General features: G+C 36.4%; 2 protein-coding genes across 6 annotated transcripts in view; one reads left to right on the forward strand and one right to left on the reverse strand.

Annotated features, from left to right (window-relative positions):
• SLC25A40 (solute carrier family 25 member 40) overlaps positions 1-12,889 on the forward strand; it is a 60,997-nt gene extending 48,108 nt beyond the window's left edge. Inside the window, exons 9-12 of one of the 2 annotated variants that reach the window (XM_032402252.1) lie at positions 3,107-3,216; positions 4,330-4,411; positions 8,953-9,033; positions 9,430-12,889. In XM_032402252.1, the coding sequence (XP_032258143.1) occupies positions 3,107-3,216; positions 4,330-4,411; positions 8,953-9,033; positions 9,430-9,542 (386 nt within the window). In that variant the 3' untranslated portion in view covers positions 9,543-12,889. The remainder of the gene's footprint in view (positions 1-3,106; positions 3,217-4,329; positions 4,412-8,952; positions 9,034-9,429) is intronic. The other variant, XM_032402253.1, reaches the window with a different exon arrangement.
• A 101-nt stretch (positions 12,890-12,990) lies between these two features.
• RUNDC3B (RUN domain containing 3B) overlaps positions 12,991-25,967 on the reverse strand; it is a 128,750-nt gene continuing 115,773 nt past the window's right edge. For all 4 annotated transcript variants that reach the window (XM_032402247.1, XM_032402248.1, XM_032402249.1 and 1 more), the window contains 2 exons: positions 24,741-24,862; positions 12,991-15,423 (listed from right to left, as the gene is read on the reverse strand). In XM_032402247.1, coding sequence (XP_032258138.1) covers positions 15,278-15,423; positions 24,741-24,862 — 268 coding nt within the window. In that variant the 3' untranslated portion in view covers positions 12,991-15,277. The remainder of the gene's footprint in view (positions 15,424-24,740; positions 24,863-25,967) is intronic.

The following is a 25,967-nucleotide window of genomic DNA, read 5'->3' on the forward strand; positions in this document are numbered from 1 at the left end:
GAAAAAGATAAAGATAAAAATAAAAGCAGGACAAAACAAAACAAAACAAAAACAGAATGTGATCAAATATGATCAGGCTGGATTATAGATCAGTGCCACACACTAGATTTTGGGTGTATTTTGGTCTGTTAAAAGAAAGTCCCTCCCAAAATTTTAAAGAAAGAAAAACATATATGTACAAAAATAAGGGTTGATATGATGAAGGGATGGAATATGACTGTAAAGATGGAAATTATAAAAAATTTTTAAAAAGGATTTGATAAGTTGTTTGAAAAAAGAAAGAATAGGATTAAGAAAAAAAAGAAAGAAAGAAAGAAAAAAGGGAGAGAATGTGATCAGGCAGGGGAGTAGAAAAAAACCATACACTAGAGATTTAGAGTATATTTTGATCTCTTCTATCTCAAGATTTTAAAGAGAGAACAACTTATATATATATGCCAAAAATACGGGTAACTACTATGAAGGGATAGAATATGACTTTAAAAATGAAAAATAAAAATGTTTTTTTTTTTTAAAAAGGGATTGATAAGATGTTGGTTGAAAAAGGGAAAAAGAAAAATTCAAAAAAAAAGAAAAAAGGAAAAAAGAAAAAAAGACAGTTAAAAAAATAATTAACTTTGAAAGACTAAAGAATCATGGTAAAAAAGCCATGAATTCTATGTGCAGTATTCCCCTAGCGCTGGAGTTCTGCCGTTCTCACTGATCGGTAAACCTGGTCTTGGCTGGCTGTTCTCGCTGATCTTCTGGGGGAGGGGCCTGTTGCCGTGGTTCCCAAATGTCTTTGCCGGAGGCAGAATTGCCCCGCCCTTGCTGGTCCCGGCTAAGTAATCTGCTCCGGTTTGCTCTCCGGAGCTTTTGTTCCCTGCAAGCTTTCCGTACAGCTTTGGAGGCGGAGAGTGAAAATGGCGGCCTCCCAGTCTCCGCCCCGGCGGAGCCGAGAACTCGGGGTCCCGCTCCTCAGCGAGCCCCCAGAGAAAAGCAGTCAGTCACTCCCGTCTCCCCGGTCTCCGGCCGCACTCCACGCTCACCCGGCCTGTGACCGCGCCTTTCTATCTGGCATCCGACCCCGGGTGGAGTCTCCAAACCCAGCAGATCCCCGCGGTGCGCTCCCGCACCTCTCTTCCCCGGGGAAGAAGGTGAGTCTCCCCGGATCTGCCGCTTGTTGGGTCCCTGCTGGAGGAGCAGTGGCCTGACTGTGCCGCGGATCACGGTTTATGGCAACCCCGAGCTGAGAGCCCGCGCCTGGGCTCCGTCTCTGCAGCCGGCTTCCCTGCTCCGATCCCTGGGAGCTCTGCCGCACTCAGGCACCCCCGGTCTTTCTGTGACCCCGAGGGTCCTGAGACCACACTGTCCCGCGAGGGTTCCACCCCCCACTTCGCCACCAGAGTGACGTCCCTCAGCGGAGCAGACTTCTAAAAGTTCCGATTTTGTGCTCCGCGGCTCTATCACTTGCCAGAAGCGGCCGACGGAGGCCCCTCCCCCGCCGTCTATCCTCCCGAATATCGCCTCGGATTCACTTCTCCGCACGTCCTACCTTCCAGAAAGTGGTCGCTTTTCTGTTCAGAGAGTTGTTGCTATTCTTTTCTTCGATCTCCTGTTGAGTTTGTAGGTGTTCAGAATGGTTTGATCCCTATCCAGCTGAATTCCTGAGAGGAGACGAAATCCAGGTCTCCTACTCCTCCGCCATCTTGCTCCGCCCCCTCTAGTAATTTAAAGTGGTATCTCACTTTAACTTATATTTGCCTGCCTGTTGATGAGGTTGCGCACCATTTCATTGGCCATTTATCCATAATTGATTTGCAGTTAAGAACTGAGATAAATGTTCAACTTTATCCCCCCCCATATGGATGGATGGTTGTCCCAGATCATTTATGAATCACCACGCTTGCTCCAGGGATTTGCAGGGTTACCCGTCAGAGCTTCACATATGCGTGCACCTGTCCTGCTGGCCAGTGTGTCTGAGCCTGTGCTGATACTGCTGTTGTCTCAACTACTGGTGCATCATTAAAAATCTTGATGTGACCTTATTTTTTCCCCAAGAATGTCATCTCTATTATATAATTTTTCTTTAAAGTGTGTTTAGTAGAGTTTTAAATTTTTCTTCATAAATATTATATATAACCTTTTTTTTTTTTTAAGATTTATTTATAGTTACACCCACCTCCAATTTTGGTAGCTATTTTAAAAGCTCTATTAAAATAAAAATTCCAAATCTTAGGCCAGTGCAGTGTTAAAATTAATTTTCCTGTGTTAGATTATATTTAATATTCAGCTACTTTTAAAACTATTATTAATTTTACTTTGCCTATCTTTTGGATTTCCTATATAGACATAAATATATAAATTGTAACTATTTTGTTTCTTCATTTTTAATTAACAGAGCTTTTATTTTTTTCGTATCTTACTATGCTTCCTAGGACAGTTTTGAATAATAGCAATGATGTTGCATCCCTGTCATTTTTCTCATTCTTAAGGAAATAATTCTGTTTCACCATTAATTACTTTTGCTAAGGGTTCTTGATGTATATCCTTTTTCTAGTTAAGGGAATTTCCTTTTATCTCAAGGTTTCGAAGAAATTGCTTTGCTTTAAAAATGAAAATGGGTTGAATTTTATGAAATGCTTTTCCATCAATTTTAGATGATCCCATGATTCTTTTAATGTGGTGTTTTGCATTTAAAGGGTTTGTTAACATTTACTACCTTTGCATTCCTCTTATGATAACCCAATTTAGTCATAGTATATGATGTTTTATGAAATACTTCTGGGTTTGGTTACCTTTTTTTTTTTTAAGAATTTTTATACCTGTGTTAATGAATGAGATTGAATTATAGTTGTCCTTTCTTCTATTGTCCTTGTCAGGTTTTAGAATTAAAGTCCTACTTTACTGTGGTATATTTGTTTATAAGGCTGCTAGAATATATCTGAGGACTTGGTTCCATTTTTTTTCTTTGAATTTTTCAGTCTCACCTAGTATGTGTGTCCAAGCAGAAAGTAGGATGTATCAGGGTTAGACTTTCCCTTTTCCTTTAATATATAACCTTATATACTTAAAGTCCCCATTTCACTTCTAAATTATGTGTTCATTTCATTTTCTGTTTTTATAGCAATGTACTGGTATAACTATGAAGTTTTAAAGAAGTGGTTGTGTGCGAAATCTGGTTTATATGAACCAACATTTATGATCAACTTTACTTCAGGGGCATTGTCTGGTTCTGTAAGTTGATATTCTTTTCTTGTTAACATTCCAGAATAACGGTAATTGTCTTATTAAAACACAATGAAAGATTATATAGCATTTCATATCTATTGAGGTATCACTTTTGGGCTGCACTGCTTTAAAAATTTTCTAAGTATTGACTATCCTATTTTGAGGAAATTATTTAGCCACTAGATATTTTATTTTTTGAAGATTTTATTTATTTATTTATTTTAGAGAGGGAAAGAGAGAGAGAGGGAGAGCAAGCATGAGTGGGAGGAGGGGGAAAGGGAGAAGCAGACTCCCTGCTGAGCAGGGAGCCCGATGCGGGGCTCGATCCCAGGACTCCGGGATCATGACCTGAGCCGAAGGCAGACACTTAACAGACTAAGCCACCCAGGCACCCCTAGCCACTAAATATTTTTAAATGTACTTTGTGTCTATGTTTTTATTATATTACAAATACATTATGTTTTTCTGAAAATTTTTTGATTTGTTAGATCATTACAGCTATGGTAATATTTTAATTAGTGCTTTATTATTTACCAAATATTTGTCAATTTGTTCATTAAATTAATGCCAGTAGATCTGGGTAGGTAATATTTCATGGAGTGTTTGTTATTTCATATATATAATCAGATTGAGTAGAAGTCATTTCATCCTCTGCTGCTAATTCCTGTTTCTTTGGGAACTTTTTGGCTAAGTATTTCTTAGAAGAATTTTAACAGAAAAAAAAAAGAAAAAAACAAAGAATTTTAAAAGAAATTAGAGTCAGAAGGGAGGAATCTCAAATGACCATTTTTAGGTAGTAGAGAGTTCACTGTTTCCACTCCTCCACATAATGTAAAGCTGTGTAGTGGTCTTTTATGCAGGTTCATATCATCATGATCTTGGCCACAGAGTTTTCTTATTTCCACATACTTACAAAATGAATTTATGATGACCTAGAGTGAGGTGCTGACCTACTGGAACCAAATGAAAACTTCTCTTTGAATATGTCTGATTTCATCTTAAGTTTCAGTTTAGTTATGATTCCATTCTTTATCCTTCAATAATGTGCTACTTAGAAGAATATAAAAATATTAAGAAAAAATTTAAAGGTAGATTTAAATTAATTGTACTTTTTGATAGTTTGCAGCTGTTGCAACTTTGCCATTCGATGTGGTAAAAACACAAAAGCAGACTCAACTTTGGACATATGAAAGTCATAAAAGTAAGTTTAAGTAATTTAAAACATTTTCAAGATGCCATGATTGTTTTTGTTTTTCTTTCCAGATGGGACTATCTAAATAAGAAAAATAAGATTTTTTTTCCTCTGCTGCTTTAACTGAAACTAATATACTGTTAGAATGGAATGCAGAGAAAAAAATACTCTCAACCCCCTTCAAAACTTAAGAAATTTAAAAATCTATATATATTTTGCCTGCCATCAGTTAAGTCTTATACCTGCTAAAGAGAAAACTACGTACTATATTAGATAACTATTCTTTCAAATAAATCTAGACAAATTAGGGTGACAGATAGGAAATTAGTGGGAACCCTTTTTCTCTTGGTGTGTTTTGTTTCATTAGTTTGTTGTATACATTTCATTCTTAACGTTTTTTAGCTTCCCTTCCTTTTGATACGTTTTTTTCCTACCTGTTATCCTGTGTTTACCTCTTTATAACCTGTAATTTCTTCTAGAACAAAAGTGCACTCTAAGGTGCTTCTGCTAGATTCCTTCTGTCATTATTTATTATCTATAGAAAGTGTGGCAAATCCTTTGGAAATTATCTATTACAAAAATGTATCATGTAAACCTCGTGATTGACAAATCTATTATAATAATGTTAATAAATTGTTCTGGTGTTCAAACCCACCAGCATATTCTGCATACAAGTAAAATAAATAGGTATTATAATTGTTGAAAGAAACACTGTTTACAAACAACTGAATCTGATGAATATTAGTGACTACTTTGTCCTTGACCTTCCAGACTCCTAGTCCATTCTTGTAATAGGAGCTAACTAAAACCTGGAAAGTAACAAAGTTTATTATCAGGGTTCTTACCACTTCCGTTTTGGGTGGGACCCTTCTAGCTGCCTCAGCTTATCTATTCTCCCCTGATAGTTCAAAATTATTTTGTTTTATTCTCCCAACTCATCAGAATTCCTGTTTCCTCAATATTATGTGAAGTGTTTAATATAGTAGGAATATGCTCTTTGGTGTGATTCATGACTCATGGTGATAGTGAGGGAAAAGATGGGAATCTCTACAGTTAGATTCTGATGCTAAGGTTTGAGAGCCACTTAACTGGAGGCACCTGGGGTGCTTTTTCATTACATCTAAGGTTGGGCACCACCGCCAATGGACTGTCATTTAATAGACCTAATCTGGGGCTCTAACTTGTGTATTCTGAAAATGTTCCCTAGGTGATAGTGATTGTACATCCCCCTTGAGACTGGCGTCAAGGAGGCATCTTCTTTCACTAGATTCAACTCTTACCTATCAACTGGCTTTCTTCTAGTGTTTCTCCAATAAACCCCAAAGGAGAAACCTTAAATAAGCCTTAGGTCTTAATTTCGTATGATTATCATTGGTCACTTTTACCTGTTACTCTGCTTCAGCTACGAACCAGGTATATTTAGCAAGATACGCTTTTCCTGCAAACTACACTTCTGATTTGAGTGATAAACAGCCCATATTTTTTCTCATTTTATCATATATTATTTACCCCACCAAAGAGTGGAGGCTTTCTCCACTCTGTAGCTCAGCTACACCAAATCCATTATCTCTAAGCAAAAAGAAAAATAAGAAGTGTTCTATAGAGAATGATGCTGAGTTCCTTGTAAGAATATGATCTCTGTAGCAGCGCACTTTGACCATGTCTTCCACCCATTAGTCGACTCCTGATTCGAGTGCACCATGCTGGTCTATACAGACTAGTGAGGCCATCTCTAAGTCCTCAAACAGCTCATGATGTAATGGAAAAGAAACATATTAGGATGTAGTGAGTGCCAGATTTCATAATAGAGATAACTATTTCCTCACTTATGAGTCCATCATTTATAATTTAAAAAAATTTAATGTCACCTTTCAGCTTTTTAAACCTAGCTCAGATCCACCTGCTTTCGACAGTTCAAGTTTTTTTCTATGAACATATTCAGTATTTTAAATACTTCAACAGAAATTTTAAAACCATTAAAAAATGGTTATATGTGACAAATTTGTGAAGAAAAGCTCCATCTTAGTAGTCATGAGGACGATGCCAACCACAAGGGCAGTGAGAGGACATTTGATATGCACTGGGTTGTTGGTGGGAATGCTCATGCAGGGCAGGTGAGTCTTAAATTTGGAAAATAATCTGGCAGTCTCAAGAAAGACTCTTTGAACAAGCAGTTCCACCTTTGATATGTGCCCTAGAGAAACGTCTGCGCGTGTACAAGCATTCTTAATCCCAAAAAGGTAGAAATCACCAGAATAGTCCCTGGCAAGGAAATGGGCAAACTGTGATAATCCATATAAAAAATAAATCAAATATAGCTGTACTTGCCAATATAGATAATCCTAACGTATAAATGTGCAGTGTGATAGCATTTATACAAAGTTTAAGAGCATGAAAAGCAAGAGTATATATTATTTATGGATATGTTCAGATGTAATAAAGTTTAAACAGAAGCATGAGAAAGATAAAGGAAAAAAGAAAGACGAGAGTGGTTACCTCTCAGGAGATAGGAAGAAGAATACTGAGAGGGAATATATTTGCTGTACAATTGCTAGGATTTGATAAATGTGGATGGTCAGTAAATAAGTGTTTTTTTTATTGTTGTCTATGCTTGAAATATGAAATAACCAAACAGTGTTTCCTTACAATGTAAGAAGTTACTTATTACCTGTAGGCATAGCTCTAGAGTGTTGGAACTTTTGGCAGGAGATACTTTGGAGATTCGATTAGAGTGTGACCCAGGCTTACCTTCAGCTGGTAATGCTTTCTGTCCATTCTCTTCTACACTGACTGTACCCTGCTGTTTAAATAGGGACCACTTTGGGTCTTGAATTCTACAGTATCAGAAATACCTGGCTACTTGGCTTCCTTTCTTTCACTATTTGTTTCCAAAATGTAAATGGAATAATTTAAGCATTAAGAAGTTGCCGACTTGTAATATAAAATTTTTGTCATTAACTAAATTTCATTCATAAATACTTTGTTCTTGGTTTCAAAAATGTCTCCTTCCTGTTGGATTGCTATAGTATAGTTATTATCTTTTATGTTACAGATTTATATTGATCATATAGCATCCTAAATAAATCACAAAGCCTCATTTATCTTCATGGGTCAGAGAATCTGGTATTTCTACAAATGAGATTTGAGATAATGAGCCCATGCCATTAAGTGGTAAAATTCTAAAAAGCCATTTTTGAAAGCTCTCTTTCTCCAACCTTTTCTTTTTTTCCCTGGGCATGCTAAATAATACATAGCTTAATCTTTCTGAAGGACTCAGAGCTGTCATCCACGTTCACATGGACTATCATAGTCTTATAAATGCAGCTCTGAGCAGCTGATGAGGCTACTGTAGCAGTGTTTGCCTCTCACCCAGCTGATCTCAAACCAAGACTTTGACAACCTCAGTGTGTCAGCGGTCATAGTGTTCACGTGGTAGTGTGCCTGCTTCCTAGCAGACTCCTTTTGTACTTACTGCATCTAGTAATCTGTGGCCTAAGGCAGCTGCTTAGAATCACTGTGTAAAATGAAGGTAAGTAAACTTTGTGCGTGAATAGCTCATTCATAGCTGTATGTTTGAACATCAGTGACATCTATTTTTGTTGTTTTTAAAAAATAGTTTTTTACTTTCAGATATTTGAGTGGCTGCAAATAAGAGAGACGTTACTGTTAATTAAAGGCTGGAGATGCCAAATGTACTTCTAGTGACTGTACAGTTTGAAATACTTTTTTTACCAAATTTTATAAAAATGCAGAATTTTGTTTTAAAAAAAGGCTAAGTCTGCCCTTTGGAGGAGACAAGATTGATAAAATTTATATCAAGACTGGCACATCTAGGGGCGCCTGAGTGGCTCAGTCATTAAGCGTCTGCCTTCGGCTCAGGTCATGATCCCAGGGTCCTGGGATTGAGCCCCGCATCGGGCTCCCTGCTTTGCGGGAAGCCTGCTTCTCCCTCTGCCACTCCCCCTGCTTGTGTTCCCTCTCTCACTGTCTCTCTCCTCTGTCAAATAAATAAACTTTAAAAAAAAGAGAGAGACTGGCACATCTATTCAGAAAGGTTTTAATAAAGGCAGACAGACCTCCCTAGGGAGAATGAGCTATTCTTTTCAGAACTTCTTAGGAAAAAAACATTTTTTTTAAAGATGTGCAATAAAAATTTAATGAAAAATGGTTATCAGGGCTTCTGTTTGGCTTTGGGAACCCCATGAAAATTTCTACACATCTTTTAAATTTTTCATTTTAAGGCATGGAAATATGTATAAAGGATACTACCCACCACCAAGCTTAAGAAACTTAATTCAGAGAATCCATCTGCATATTCGTCCTTGATTATATCCAGTTGTATACACCTTAAAGTTAAGACCTTTTTCTAATTCTTCTTTTTAATGAATCCAATTGTTAGAAATAAGATTTTGGGTAAATTTTAGGTGAATAGATCTGTTCTTATTATAATGATTATACACGCCCAAAGGTCATAAACATTTTTATGTGTATTATGTGTATTAGAAGTTATTAAGTGATAATTTATAATGTATCATTTCTTTAACATTTAGTTTCTATGCCTTTGCCTATGTCAACCTGGACTATCATGAAGAACATTGTTGCTAAGAATGGATTTGCAGGATTATTTACAGGTAAAAATACGTGCTTTACCAAATTGTTGAATAAAATGGTTACTTTTACATCTGTCATCTTCCTAAATTAACTTTAAGCAGGAAATTATTGAAAACATTCCCCATTTATGAAAACATACCACATTTATGATATTAAGGCAAACATCTTAGGGATGCCTGGGTGGCTCAGTCAGTTAAACCTTCAGCTCAGGTCATGATCCTGGAGTTCCAGGATGGAGCCTGGCGTCGGGCTCCCTGCTCAGCCGGGAGTCTGCTTCTCCCTCTCCCTCTCCCTCTCCCTCTGCTGATGCGTGCGCATGCTCTCTCGCTGTCTAATAAATAAAATCTTTTTTAAAAATTACATTTTTTAAACATAAGGTAAAATTTGTTCTGATTTTTTTTCTATTCTCTTTTCAGGCCTCATTCCCCGTTTAATTAAAATTGCTCCTGCTTGTGCTATTATGATCAGTACCTATGAATTTGGGAAGGCTTTTTTCCAAAAGCAAAATGCTCGAAGACAACAATACTAGTGATGCTGTTTCAACTTGAATTAACAACCAAAGCCAAATAATAAGATGGAGACTCTTAGGCAAGAATTCTTTCACCATTATCTTAAAATTATTTTATATATTTCTTTCTTATAATTTAAATGAGCAGTAATTTCTACTTTGCCTCTGAATCATAATCCTAATTTTAAAATAAATTGTTAGTCTGATTTTTGAGATATTGAAAAAGATACTCCAGAAGTCACACCATTAAATGTTCCTGTAAAGAAAAGAAAAATTATTCCTTAGCACTGAAAGTGATAATCTCTGAGAGTTTGATATTATGGATTTCGGTATAACGTCATTGGGAATGTGTCAGATACATCAGAACATTTTGAATTGTGTGCTGAATGATGTTCAGAGTCTAGAAGAAAAATGCCTGTCTCTAACACACACTTAAATCATGCACATAGATATTTAAGTATTCCAACAAAGTAGATAATAGATGGCAGTCTTTAAATAACATTATTCGCATTTATCTAATTACCTGTTAGATTTTCTTTAATTCAAATGCATTAGTTTTTTGTTTTATTTTACACCTCCTCTTGCTGTGATAAGGCTTCACCTGTATTAGGATTTCTCCGCCTAAAGGTATGGCTGTTTTATCTTTATGAACCAGAATATAACTGTTTATGTGATAAAGATACTTTTGGTGACTAAAGACTCTGTATTATCTACTGTTTCTACAAGAGAGAAGGAGTCTTTACTGATTGCGTTAAATGTTTGGCACAGTGAATCTTGGGTGTGCATTATATTTAGAGTGGTAAAAAGAACGTTTCAGCCTGGGAAGGGCCCTGGTTTCAGCCGTCTTGGAATCCAGGTATCACTGTTTGTGGAGCTCTCAAGGTCACACGTATTGTCTTCTAACAACACTGAGATTAACACAATATAAGCCACAAGTACTTCCACAATGTCCCTTGATTGTACATATCTCATGTTAGTATGCTACATCAAGAGACTAAAGAGGCCGCTGTTTCCTTGAAGAAACAGCTTTATTCACTACAGGCTAATGGCTCAGTAATGTAGCTCGTGGCTGTAGGAATGAAACAGGACTATGCTGGATGGACGGAAATGTTCTGTTATTTTTGTTTTTGATTTATTTTCTCAGGATCTATATCCTATAAGAAAAAGCACTTTATTGCAGTCTGTGTGTATGCTATGACAATGTGAAGTTGTTTTTCTTTTTCCTAAAATAGAGTAATATAGTTAGGTGACAGATCTCTAGTGTTGGTAGAGGAATTATGTATTTTGTATTTTAGTAGAAAAGAGTTCATAAGTTTCGTCAGAAATAAACTATATAGGGTTTGTATGTAATCTTTTGTGTTTACTTTATCCTGTGTTGATTTACCTTAAATTTTTAACACACATATCTATAAAATCATAAATGTTTATGCTTTCTTAAAATTATCACTGTGCTTCAAGCTAAATATTTTCATATAAAATCATTATGTTAATGCTGTATTTTATATAAGAAAGTTTATCTTGAACAGTGCTGTTTAACAGTATTAAATTTAAATTTACCTTTGTTCTGTTATGCTTCTTTTTGGTAACTGGTAGAAAAGAGAAAAATTTAAATTTATACTTATTAAGAAGCAGTCACATATTTCAACTTAATAGAAACAACCAGTAGGGAAATCCCCATCGCCCTCCCACCCCCAAAACGGACTGCACTTATGGAAAATTCTTACCATTTATGCCTAAAATAAACAAATCTAATTCCCTAGTAGCTTTTCTAGTACATATTACAGCCATGTATCTGGATGAAAAGGGTGAATTGAAGCTTTCTTTATACTTAAGTGGTAAAGAAGCATTAATGCTTTATTTAAACAAAAAAAATAGTAGCAACTGAAAAGCACTTGGCTAGAAATTATATTCTTGGTCATGTTTCTGAAAGCAAATAGTTTCGATCTACGTGAAATTTTCTAACAAATACATTTACTTCCTTATGTGTATATTTTTAAAAAAGAAATGCAAGTTTTACATGTTTGCTACCTTCCATATAATACACATTTGACTTTTTGAACAAGTAGATATGAAGTTAAAATAAATTTTTTATTTCTAGGAAACTATTCACTATGCTTATTTAATCACATGACTCCTTTAAATTCTTCCCTCTTTCTGGAGCATGAATTCCAGGGATATGGGAAAGTTTAGTGTATCAGGTTTTAATTTTTTTTCCAAAATAAACTTTTTAAATAAATTTTAACCTATCACTTGACATCTCCGATCTTTTCCGTGGCCAGCTCAAGTTTAAGAAGCACTGGAGATAGGAAGTGCTTCAGATACTCACTGGCTATAAAGCTGGCGGAGCTGTGATTGACAGAGGGCTGCAGAGGGAGCGCTGGGAGCGCTGAGGGATTCTCCACTGAGCTTGCAGGGAATGTCAGGAAATGCTCCTAAGATAAAGACAATTAAACGTACCTGGACAGGGGAGTCTCAGTCAGGCAACGGAAGTTAGTCCCACGGAAGGAAAAACAGGAAGGCAACTGGAAACCAAGCATTTTTGGCACAGGTCTAAGAATTATAGAGTTGGGTTTGGTGGTTTTGTTTTTTGTTTTTTTTCCCCAAGACCAGCAATTATTTTAACTGAAAAGAAAAGAGGGTAGCATAGTTTAGTACAGCACAGCACACACCAGAATGTGTCACGTGTAGTAAGGCTGAGTCTTATGTAGTGAAACTTTGGCTTCAGTTGGGTTTTAGAGAAATCATCAGCACTATAGAAAATGGGGACTTATATAGTAAGGATTGGTTTGTACCAGAATAGACTTTGAAAAAGGACCATAATAACATTGATGTGATTTTTATCTGCCCCTTCCTATCATCAGTTAAAAAGAACTAATGCTAAAAAATAAAAATTGCTTTGCTTCCAGAAGAACAAAGGGAACCAATTAAAAAATACTTAAGAGCCCTGATGTTCAAAGCAGTTGTGTGACATTTCAGAGGGAATCCAACATTACGGTAGGAACTTTGACCAAGAATTTCCCTAAGTTGTAAATTTGAGACACACTTTTAACCACTTGAAAACTTGTGTGTAAATCTAATAAGTACGACTTAAATAAAAACTTAGTTTATATAATTTCATTTAATGCTGACATCATCTTGATGCCATCATAGGTTCTGAGAAGATGATGATGTTTCCATTTTATAGGTGAGAAAACAAACATGGCTCTTATATAATTGTTAGCAACTACCAAAATCACTACTGTATTGTACAACTTCAACAGATAACTGTGTATTATAAAGCAGATCATGTAATTTTTTTTAAATAAAAGGGTATTTGAGTTGAAATAAAGATTTGTCCAAAACCTTTTGTCGTATTAGTATTTTAGGTGTTGAGTAATATACATTTACCATATTTGCTAAAACAAAAAGTTCAGTGTACAGCTTGAATCCAGTAACTTGTCTTGAAGGTAAAAATATAAGCACTAATGCATGATACAAAACGTTTAATATACATGCAACAAATATAGTACATCAAGGCAACAAAATACACATGGAATTATTAGCATATAATTCAGCATTCTGTTTTGGGTAGGGTGTGTAAACAGTAAACACTACCATCTAAAATTAAAGATTGAGACATACATTGTTTCCTCATGCAAACATTAACTACATGTATAACTAGTGTGAAATGAAATGTATTAGAAACCTGAATTCACATTAGCAGATGAATTTTATACCAAGAGCTCCAAGAAAGGAGGAAAAGTCATGATCCTCAGATGTCATGTTTAAATCTGCATTTAGCAGCATGTTAAGATGCACAAGTTATTGTATGCATTAGACAAATCTGGAAAATGTTATCAATTATGGAATCTTGAATTTCCTTCCTATATTATAAAAATGTATGGAAAAAAATTTAACAATGATTTTTTTTAATTACTGAGGAAAATAAATGTCAGTTGAGAGTGGACCATGAATGATAAAGCATTTTAAACATTCTGATCGTTTTTTAGGAAAGCAGCAATTGCTTAAGGCCAACCTAAAAATTTTCAAGTTCCCCTCTTAGCCATTTCCTACTCCCTCCTCCGAAGGTTTCCACTGTCCTCACTTTGTATCTTCCTTCCATCCCCATGCTCATTAAAAATTGCTCTGGATACCTCACTCATAAAAAAGTATACAGAATTAAGAGTAGGTATCAGTAAATTGTTAAAGGTACCATTTTTCAAGAATATTTGCATTTTTACAAGTACTAAAGCCTTAAGCTAAAGGAATAAAGCTCTGAGTATGTTCTGGTACATCTAGAATAACTTATTTTAATGGCTTCCAGGCCTCCTTTGTCCCTTAAATGACTTTGTTTGAACTGTCTTGCATATAAGACTGGCCTAATTATTACCTATTATCTTAAATCCCGAATTATGAGAATAAAGCTCTAAATATTGCAGAGAACCACCACACTCCTACATTTCTAATACAAAGAATGATGTAATAAGTTCAGCACTCTTGCCTCCTCTGAATAAAATAAATTGTTGTAGGGGGAACACTGTTCCTACATGTCCAAGCTACTGAGTTTGAATTTTTTATTAATAAACAAAAATAGCACATGAAGTCCCATTAAATATTGTGTCCTCTTCATGTAAACAATGTATAAAACTTCTTTGGCACAACTGATCATATTTTCCTCATAGCACTATTAGAAAATACACTTCATACATTTTCTCTTTCAATATGGTTGGATTTTGATGGATGAAATATATAGTTCCAAAAACTGCAAAAAGATTTTATAGCGCATAACTTTTTTAAAAAGAAAACTAATTTTTTTTTACCTGTAGATGTGTAGGGATTTCGAACATTACATCAGTTTTTAACATTAACATGGCATGATTCATTGCTGCGCACAAGGGAGAACAAAACAGCACTGTATGTCAGACATATTGTTGAGTATGGTGAGACTCTACTGATCCTTACTTGAAGGTTCTCAAATCCTTAAATGAACTCGGAATCTTTCCTAATAAAATACTTTCCAACATCTGTTCTATGTTTTTAAATGTTTCCAACTACTGAGGAATATTTGATATTTTTAAAATAACACTTTAAGAAAATCTTGGGAAAACAATTTATTCATTTTACCAAAATGGTGTAAAATACTTTCCCTATGACCCTGACAAATTTAGTAATGGCCTAAAGACACATTCCTACAAAATTTATAAAATGTTAATGGAATGTTGTACCAAATGATAACTATTAAAGAAAAACTGAGTAAGCCACTATGAAACCAGCTGAGAACCTCCTCCTCATATGAAAAACAAGTTATTTAAACATCAGAACCTAGGAAGAAATGAATGAAAAATGAAATTAACAAGTCATTTTTAGAAAATGTAATCTTTGAATAAAAGAGTAAAAGAAAATACTTAGCTTATGTCTCTGGAATAAAACCTTGAACTCAGTCTCTAGCAATTATGGTACATTTAAATATATGAAAATCAGCTGAATAATAAATATACATCACAATTTGCAATGGATTATTAATTCAGAGGATATTTGAAAGTTTTTTAAGCCTATCCATTTTTAAACTTCCTCAGTGACAAATATAAGAATCTTAAAATGGCAGGATCATTTTCACTCAGAAGGGCACGTGGAGTGGACTGAATTCTCTAACAGAAGCAATAGAATTCCAGACATATGCCAGAACAATATAAAATTCCAAAGGTTTTCCCAGCAGTCAAACTTATGTAAATAGAACATTTGCAACATAAAAACTTCTGGCTCTGACATAAAATTTTTCAGGATGGAGTTAAGCCTGGACTCGTCATCTCTGTTGTGGGACTTGCAAGGTAGTCATTAGATTTGAGACTTGTTAGAGATTTGTAACTTGCCACTGAAGTTAGAGATCCACAGAGACCAAGTAATGAGGGAGTGTCTTCTTTACCTGAAAGTTAAGATAAAATAACAAATATTTAATTGCCCTTGAAGAATGATACCAAAAGATCCTATAAAACTAAAAACTTACATAACGTCACAAAATACTGCGAACATACCTAATTATGTATTTCCGTAGCTTCAGTGTCACCCTTCAAAAAACATTACCAGAGGAGTATGTGTGCTCCTCGTAACGGTTCTAGATACGGAAGTTTGAGATACCATGTTTTAGGACAAAAATAAAACTTTTTTTTTCCAGAATATGTTCATGTTCAGTTACTAAAGGATAATAAACTAACAATACCAATGCCCAGGCCACAGAAATACCAAGAAATCCTATGTAGGTTAAGTAATGCAGCAGAAGCAAAACTGGTTCAGTTCAGGAGGAGCTGCATTGGGAGAGCTTCAACTCACTCACTGAACATTTACTCGGCAGCTACCTTGCATCAGGAACTCTGTCATGTCCTGGACTTCGGTTCGCCCATGAAGGAAGACTGGCAGATCTGTTTTCACAGCTGGGAAACATGAGTTCTTTCCAGAGCAGGTTAAGTTTGCAAATACCAGCTAGAAGTGGCTGGTTTGAGGCTGTGAATGGCTGAGGTCTTTGAAAATTAGCAGGTTCCCAAAGTAGATAAAAAGCTTAAGTTTTACTTACACAGTTACTGAAGTATAAAGTGAACCAGATAGCAGGTGTTTCTGAATGCTATCTATTGTTTCAAATGGCCCCTCTGAAGTGTTCTCATAGTCCTTTGAACTCTAACCCACCTAGTTACACTGTATGATAATTGCCAGGCTCTCTTTTCTTCTAAACTATACACTGAGAAAGGACATGGAATCTGTTGTGTTGTTATATTCCCAGTGCCTAGCACACAAGAGATGCTCATTAAATAATTATGTAATTAACGAGTCATGATTCAGTAAGAACTGTACTGGGACCCAGGAGAGCTCCTATGTCCCTTTTAGCTGTATGACCTTAGTTAGGAAAGGCATCTTCTCTAAGCCTATCCTTTCCTTTGTAAAATACTAAAGATGACTAGCTATGTTAACTTCATAGTTTTGGTGACAAATACAATACAGGAAAATATAACAAGGTTAGAAAAAATATGGAAGAGGAATTGTTAATTTCCAATTCAAAATGTTTATCGTGTTATTTCGGGGTCAAAACATTTAGATGTTTCAAGGACCCTTTTAATCTTTAAGCTTAGAGACATTTCAGGCCAGAATTAACTTTCTGGAGTTCTTGTCAAATGCTCCTGGAACTCAACTACTTTAGATAGTCTTTCCAAATTTCTACTTTAAGTGTACAATTCAGTGGCATTAATTACATCCACAGTATTGTGCAACCATCACCACTATTTCCAAAAACTGTATCACCCCAAATTATCTACCAATTTAAGCAATAACTATCTGTTGTCCCCTTACCCCCAGGTCTCTGGAAACTAATCTACTTTCTGTCAGTGAATCTGCCTACCATACATCGTTCTTACAAGTGGAATCGTATAATATTTGTGCCCTTTTGTGTCTGGCTTTATTTCCCTTAGCATGTTTTCTACGGTTCATCCATGTAGTATGTATCAGAACTTCATTCCTTTTTTATGGCTGAATAGTATCTCACTGTGTGTATACACTACTTTCTGTTTATCCATTCATCTTTGTGGACACTTGGGTTGTGTGTACCTTAGTACTGTAAATAATGCTGCTGCAAACACACAAGTATCCGTTTGAGTCTTGTTTGCAATTCTTTGGGAATATATACTTAGAGAACATTTTTTAATATAAAGATTATCATACAGTAATGCACAAGACGAAACAATCTAAATGTCTAACACAGTTACACAATGAGGTACTATAGGGCTGTAAAAGGGATCAGAAGGATCTCTATGTACCTCTAGGTATTTCTAGGATATCTGGAAATTTCACTGTCAAGTGAAAACAAAGTGCAGAATAGGGTATAGCATGCTGCCTTTTATCTAGAAGAGGGGGACATAAATTATTTGAATTTACTTGTATTTAAAAAATAAATAGATAATTCAAAAACTAATAAAACTGGTTAACTCTGGGGCGCCGGGGGGGCTCAGTCGTTAAGCATCTGCCTTCGGCTCAGGTCATGATCCCGGGCTCCTGGGCTCAAGCCCTGCATCAGGCTCCCTGCTCAGCAGGAAGCATGCTTCTCCCTCTCCCACTCCCCCTGCTTGTGTTCCCTCTCTTGATGTCTCTCTGTCAAATAAATAAAATCTTAAAACACACACACACACACACACACAAACTGGTTAACTATGATAGTGGAAGTAAACAGAATTGAGATGAACTTTAAGCACAGTAATTTGACTCTGGCATATATTCTCAAGATAAAATGAGAAATCCTAAGCTATTTTGAGTTACCGTATTTTAGTAATATACTGTTATTTTGAAATTAATATAGTAGGAAAAAGTAAATAAGTGATTATGTTCATATAAATGAGGAATCAGTAGTGTCATCATAAGATATCAAAATATAAAATCAAGTACATAGAAACCCTGAGTCTTAAATTTGAATTGTAAAATAAATTTAAAGTATATTTTTCTTTAAAAAAAATTCCTAACTCTTCCACGGGCTAGAAACAATGACCATTCCAGTAACAAGAGGCACCCCTCTAAGCCTAAACTACAGTCTCTAACATTTCCCAGTATAAGGAAGTAGGACTTGAAGAAATAGCTGATCCTGGGGGTGGGCATGAAATATACCAAAGTAACCCAAAACATCTTTTGTACCACAAAGCAAAGAAGGTATCACAGACTAATAGAGTGTCAAAAGGACACAGGAGTCATCTTTAAGTGTCTCTCAATGCAAAAAGGACAGTGACCTCCTGATAAGATGTGCTGACAAAGATGCATTATTTACATACTGCAAATATGTTTAACCTGAATATGATAATAACATAAGACAAATCTAAATTTTTGAACGTTTAACAAAACAACTGGCTTGGGCTCTTCAAATATATAAATGTAGTGAGAGATAAAGGAAAGTACTCTGCTAGATGAAAGGACCCCAGAGAGATTGAAAAGTAAATGTAATATGTGATCCTTGACTGGATCCTGAACGAACAAAAAAGGCTTTTAAAGGCTATTACTGGACAAGCTGAGATATGAATATTAAATTATCAGGTAGTATTGTACTGATGTTAAATTTCCTAAGGGTCATATGGTTTAGCTTTTTAAGAAGACATCCTCATTCCTAGGAGATACATGCTGCTGTATTTACAGATGAAGTTTATGAAACCTGCAATTTACGTTCAAATGGCTGAGCGTGACAGGAAAGGCAGACACGAGTAAATGAAGGGAGCATGTGCCCACAAGACACATGCAAGTGTGGCAAAATAGTAACAGTTGGTATGCAGTGGTAAAGCACACAGGGTGTTCATTCTTCTGTTCTTTCAACTTTTCTGTAGATTTGAACTAAAAGTACATGAAGTCTTCAGTTGTGCCTCAGGGAAACACACCATAGAGCAGAGCTGAGGGGGGCATATCCAGGAAAGCACTGGGGCATAGGGATGGATCTACCTACAAAAGCCAGCCATGGGGCACCTGGGTGGCTCAGTCGTTAAGCATCTGCCTTCAGCTCAGGTCATGATTCCAGGGTCCTGGGATCGAGCCCTGCATTGGGCTCCCTGCTCAGCGGGAAGCCTGCTTCTCCCTCTCCCACTCCCCCTGCTTATGTTCCTGCTCTGGCTGTGTCTCTGTCAAATAAATAAATAAAATCTTTAAAAAAAAAAAAAAAAAAAAAAGCCGGCCTTCAAAGACTCAAGGCCGGCCTCTGAAAATACTGTCACTGTGGAACGTGCTGGGCAGTGTGGTACCCTCAAGGAATCCAAGAGAGACTTCATTGTAAGCCTTCATTTAAATATAAAAGGGAAAAATGCGCAGAGGACTCCAAGATGGTTATGTTAATTGTGATTGCAGCCATGCAACTATAAAAGGAAATAAAATATAAAAAGGAAATAAGCAAAAGGAGATAGGTGTTAAAGCAGAGAATGAGAGGTTACTCCAAAATATTCTTGAATATTGTTGTGATGTCAGCAGTAACTCACATATGTATGCGTATACATAAACACATAAAATTATCAATGGATTAAAAATAAGTATGTTAAAATCAGTATTGATATTTTAAAAGCAATTTTTTGGTACAGGAGCAAAGAACTAGTCAAGATTCACTAAAATTTTCTAGCTTAGATAAATGGAAAAGTGGTAGTTCCTAGCAGAAGCAAATTAGTCATAAGAAGCAGCAAACAGATTTTTTTTTTAAAGATTTATTTATTTGAAAGAGACAGCATGAGCTGGGTGAGAAGGAGAGGGAGAAGCAGGCTCCCCACTGAGCAGGAAGCCCAACACGGGGCTTGATCCCAGGACCCTGGGATCATGACCTGAGCCGAAGGCAGATGTTTAACCAACTGAGCCACCCAGGTGCCCCCAGATTTTCGTTTTATAGCAAGAAAGATGCGTTTTGTTTTAAATTTATTGACATAGAGTCTGGACTCTACAAGTCTTCAGATGGCACTGCTACAAATGTTACTAAGTTAGAAGTTATTCATTCGGCACAATGCCAGACATCATGATAAAAAATAAAAAGTTAAGAACTACTTCTTGCCTACAGGGAACTTAATGTAAGGTAGAAACAGACGTCTACAAACAGAAAATTGTAATAAAGTGCAGTAAGAACAATTAAGTAAAGGTGAGATCACCAACCCAATAAGGAAGTCTGAATGGGGAGGAAGGGGTCAATGAGGAAGCGAAGAGGCAGTGAACTGTATCCAAATTTTAAGGAATTACTAGAGATTCCTTAGCCACTAGCGTAAACCCATAAACATGGGGAAAATGTTCTATTAACCTGTTATGTAAACAACAGGTTACCTTTTTGTGATCAAAGATCAAGAAAAGGGGTGGTCATCATTCTGTGCAATAAAATTTTAAACCACTGGAGCCACTGCGTGTGGTACTCGTGGCCGGCAAGGAGGCAGTACCCTGCCCGTTGTTGTGGCGTGTCCATGTATGAACTGGGCCCAGGTGTCCATATGGTATCTCTTCAACGGAGTGACTCATATTTATATACTGCTTAAAATGCCTTCAAAAATTATAATTTTCCTTTAAAATTAATAGTTGTTTGTTCATAGAAAAGCATGAAAACAGATAGTAGAATGTAAATTTCACTGAAGCAAATACCCATAACAAGAATTACTGCAGTTCACACACTTCCTGGTAAAACAAAGCACTTAGGAAAAACCCTACAAGTAGATGAAGCTTGGCAACATCCGCAAAAGGGACTGCGTATCACGCGCCCAGTGCACAAATGGAAGCAGAACACATTCCTTAGACTAGATAAAAAATTTTAAAGCAACAAGCAGTTGGTATGACTGATTCATGCACCATGCAGGATTTCTGTTAAGATGTGAAACCTCAATTTGTCATGGAATTCCTGCGGCCTTTGAAGAGAAGCTTTTTAACTTCTAGAAGTGTTTGATTTGAGGAAGAAAATGAAACTGTAAGGCAAGTAGAAAGTGCTCACGTAAAAATGTGCAGGACACTTGGTAACTTGAGAGAAAATCCCTGTATCAGCAGAGGATTGTTTTAGGAAATGGTTCGCTGTTGGCACAGACAATGATATCCTGTGAGCAGACACAGCCGATGTCTTTTGATGAAATGATTCAGAAGAGACTGACTCTGAATATGAAGTTCTTTACAACTGAATTCACTTTTCTTTTCCTTCTTATAGATACAGAGGAGTGACATTAATTTTTTAAACCTATGCTTAAAGTCTAATAATAAAAGCAGCAATGAATGACCGGAACATGAAATTAAGAAAACAATTTCATTAACAATAGAATCTAAAAAAATAAAATACTTAGGAATAAATTCAAATAAAGAAGTTCAAGAGTTGTACACTGACAACTACAAACTATTCTTGAAAAAAATTCAAGGTTGAAATAAGTGGGGAAACATCCCATTTTTCCATGGATTAGAAGATAATATTGTTAAGATGGCAATATTTCCCAAATTAATCTACAGATCCAGTGTCATCCCCATCAAAATTCTGCCTTTTTTTCAGAAATGACAAGTTGATTCTAAAATTCATATGGAAATTCAGTGGAGCCTGAACAGCCAAAAATCTTTTTCTTTTTTTTTTTTAAAGATTTTATTTATTTATTTGACAGAGACACAGCGAGAGAGGGAACACAAGCAGGGGGAGTGGGAGAGGGAGAAGCAGGCTTCCCGCTGAGCAGGGAGCCCAATGTGGGGCTCGATCCCAGGACCCTGAGATCATGACCTGAGCCGAAGGCAGACGCTTAACGACTGAGCCACCCAGGCGCCCCTAGGTGATTTTTTTAAAGAATAGTAATTTTGTATACATAGGAGGGCTAGCTGATTTGGCTGGTTTGTGAAATTTTTAACTCAAGGGCACTCTCTTGTATCAGTGTATCAAAGTATGGTTTCCTTACCATATGGCTTCTATGGGAGGGCGGGAAGGATGCTATGGTAGAAACAATGTGTGTCCTTCAAGTTTTAAAAAAGTTTCTTTAATGGGACACCTGGGTGGCTCAGTCAGTTAAGTGTCTGACTCTTGACTTTGGCTCAGGGTCATGATCTCAGGGTCATGATCTCAGGGTCATGAGATGGAGCCCCACATTGGGCTCTGCACTCAGGGCGGTCTGCTTGAGATTCTTTCTCTCCCTCTGCCTCTGCCCCTCTGCTCCCAAATAAATTAATCTTTAAAAAATAAAAAATTTTCTTTAGTTTTACACTACCCTAAATACATTACAGCTCTTTTTTGTTGCTGGGTTTCAGTTGATGCATTTTTTGGCATATATTTATTTTCTTTTTCTGATCATTTTATTAGCTATTTGGGTAGGGAAATTCTGTTAAGTAATACTTAATCTGTTAATTAACCTTAAATTCTGAAAGCTAATACTTCTCTCCCGCTCTCTCTCTCTGTATTCACACACTTTATTTTTTAGAGTAGTTTTAGGTTCACAGCAAAATTGAACAGAATGTGCCAAGATTTCTGTATCTCTGTACAGAGCCTCCTCATTATGAACATCCCCCACCAGAGTGGTACACTGGTTACAACTGATAAACCTATACGATCACATCATTATCAACCAGGGTTCACTGTTTACATTGGGGTTCATTCTTGGTGCTGTACATTCTATGGGTTGGACAAATTTATAATGACATGTATCCACCATTTTAGGATCATACAGAATAGTTTCACTGTCCTAAAAATTCTTTGTACTTCACCCATTCATCACTCTTCTATATTTGTTTTTATAGTATAAAAATTACCCATTATCAATCTTGACCTATTACTATTAATATGCCTATAATGATAAACTGATTTAAATCCTAAATAAATGTGTCTTTTACATAAAGAGTCATCACAAATAAATCCATTAACAGAATGGATTAATTTTTAAAATATACATATTCTAAATTATGACAGTGAATTCAGTTTACTCTCTTCCACCTACATCCGTGCTGCTAGGATACTCTATTTTGCTATCTTTATTATCCACATCATCAAAAAAAGATTCATTTTTAGTCAGTATACACTATTTACTAAACTATTAAAATAGACTTAAGGCCCTCTGAGAACATTTCAACGACTATTTTAAAAGAAGCAGAAAATTCAGCTTAACATAATTTCCCATTGCCTAAGCCTTCTTGTTAACTGAATTTTTACTTTATACTGTCTCTACCTTGTTCCTCACATTCTGTGACATTCATTCATTATATACTTATTCTATCAACCAATATTTAATAATTGTTTATAATGTGACAGGCTCTGGTAATACACTGGTAGAAAATATGGGTAAGATTCCTTACCGTCATGAAACGTACACTTTAGTGGGGAGTTGGGGACAAGAATCATACTATAACAGAGGGCAATGTGACAAGGTGCCTGGGGTGGGGCGGACATGGATGTGGAGATGATGTCTACTGAAGGTATGGCAGTCAATGAACACTTCTTTAAAGAGATATTCCAATAGAGATTACCATTCAAAGACCTTAAGAAAGAAGTTTCAGGGCACTAAGGAAAAGCAAGTGCAAGGATAACTGAGGCAGGAGCCAACCTGAAGGAACGGCTAGGAAGTCAGTTTGCTGGGGTGCAGGGAGCAAGCAAAAGAACGGTGTAAGTTGAGGCAGAAGCTGACAAGGACACGATCATACAGGAGGCCATGATAAGCAGTCTGGACTGTATTCTGATTGTCACTGAGAGCCACTGGAGAATTTTAAGTTTGGGTATAATATTTTCTCATTTATTTTTTCTAAGATCACTGATGACTATATGGAGAACGGACTACAAGGGGACAAGAATGAGAGGAAAGACCCAAGAAAGAGCTGTGGCAGGAGTCCATCCACGAGGCTTGCTCCACGTGGCATAGACGAGGGTTTTAAGAGTGAAGATGATGATCAGTGCAGACAGCATGTGTTGCAGGGGGCGCTGACAAACGGACGTGCAGTTGTAAAGCGGAAGAGTAGAATCTAGCAATGCGTGTGGTGGTGCCAGCTACTACAGTGGAGAACAGGGGAGAAACCGGAGACCCAGAGGAGTGCAGGTCCCCCTGCGGTAGGGAACTCTTCCCCAGCCCCCACCTCACACATAGCGGCTCGCGTAGACTGGGACCCAGAGATAAGGGATGTGAGCGCTGTATCATATCGGCACCACTCGTCCAACCCAAAGTGCTGGAGTCACGGCCCGAGCCTGTGCTGGGGCAGGAGAGAAAGTAACTCTGAACCCGCTAAGCTACAGGAGTTTAAAAATGCACAGTGAGTCTTAGAAAATGAAATGTGATCACTGAAAATGGCCTGAAAAGTTTTGGAATGGAACCAAGGTGTTGTTCAGGAAGATGCGACACAAGGGAAAGAGGGGTGGACAGAGCACAGCCGAAAGCAGGAACAGGAAAAACTAAAACTCTTTCATATTTGTTCCCAAGGTTTTCAGAATACCCAGTAAATGAGGTACCAAAAGTGACTCAAGAATGAGGAAGTGGTCAGCTGTATCCAAAGCTGCTGAGAAGTTTAACAGAATGAAGACCAATAACCGACTTGAACTATAAGTCAGCAGTGGTTGAACACCTTGATAAAAGTCGTTTTAGTATGGGAGAGAGACACAGAAAGCCCAGTTGGCATGGGTTAAAAAAACCAAAAAACCCAAAAGCAAACCTTTTTGAATTCTACCGCAGCTCCATTCCCAGCATGCTTAACAGAAAGTCACCGCTGTTCTTCAGCATTCTGCACCCACAGCACACACAGTGCAGGAAAAAGTAATTTCCCGATAAATTTTCTTTTTCTTACCTTCACTGATTAAATTTAATGTGTCTTGCTTCCCATCTCCTTCTTGTGACTGACCTGGATCCAGTGAAGTCTGAGAAAGGCTAACGTCAGCTGATAACTGGTCAAGACTTTGATAACTTTTTCTGTAAAACAAGGGTGAAATACTACTTGGATTTCTTCTCACAAAACAGAATTTCTAGAGACATTCTTTAATGATTTGCTTCAGTTTATTGAGTTTCTGGTTTATTTCTCCCCAGTTCTTCCCCTAAACTCTGTCTCTATTGTGGCTGCAATATGACCTCCATTATACTTTTCCCTCCACACTCTCTGGAGGTCTGTGTGTTTAATCTATTAAAAAAGGAAAAGAGAAACAATCTGTCAAACTAATTTAAATCCTTACACCAATTTTTGATTATTTAGCTAGTGAGAAAATGGGGACCTTCTGGTTGTTATCAATTTTCAAAGGAGCAGATAATCTAGATTATTCTTAATGCAGAAACCAAAATGACGTAACTTAATAATGACCTAGTATCTCCTAGGCACTACAAAATTCTTCGATGTCTTGATATATTTACAGATGGTTTTTACACAACAGTAATTACAAATTATTATCAAAATTCCTGTAATTTAGAAGTTTAAAAATGTTGGATAATAAAATAGCTGTTTCTGTTAATACACTATCAAGATAATTAACCTCCTTCCCTCGTGTATTTGCTACTGTGAGCGCAATTTCCATTAAACAAGTTAGTGAGAAATGAATTATAATAGAGGAAAAATTCAGTTATAAATGGAAAGTTAATAAGGTTTATTATTAAACCTTCCTCATATTTGTTTTGTCAGGATAAAAACAACTCAAAAGAGGTATGCAGCTTTGGTGTTGACATTTCAAGGAAGAAAATGGAATTCACTATTATTTCCAAATACATGTAATCCAGGAGAAAGAATACGCTTTTCAGGTTTAACATCTATTTCCCAAGGTAACCAAACCCTAACTAATTTCCTAGAAATATCATATATTCTATAATAACATTACAGGAAAGTGTATGTAATTTAAATGATCTATTCCAGAGCTATTCTCTATTCATACACACAGAGCAAACTTATGAATTTATTGAAAGCATATATATTATGTATGAGGAGATATATACAACAGTATCTATTTGTTTTTTTTTCATCTAAGAAATGAAGGATGAGATGATGGAATAACTTTACTAGTTTACAATGTAGGCAGTGTTCTCACTTTATAAC

This window comes from Phoca vitulina, unplaced genomic scaffold, assembly GCF_004348235.1.
Source record: "Phoca vitulina isolate PV1807 unplaced genomic scaffold, GSC_HSeal_1.0 scaffold4, whole genome shotgun sequence".
Classification (NCBI taxonomy): Eukaryota; Metazoa; Chordata; class Mammalia; order Carnivora; family Phocidae; genus Phoca; species Phoca vitulina.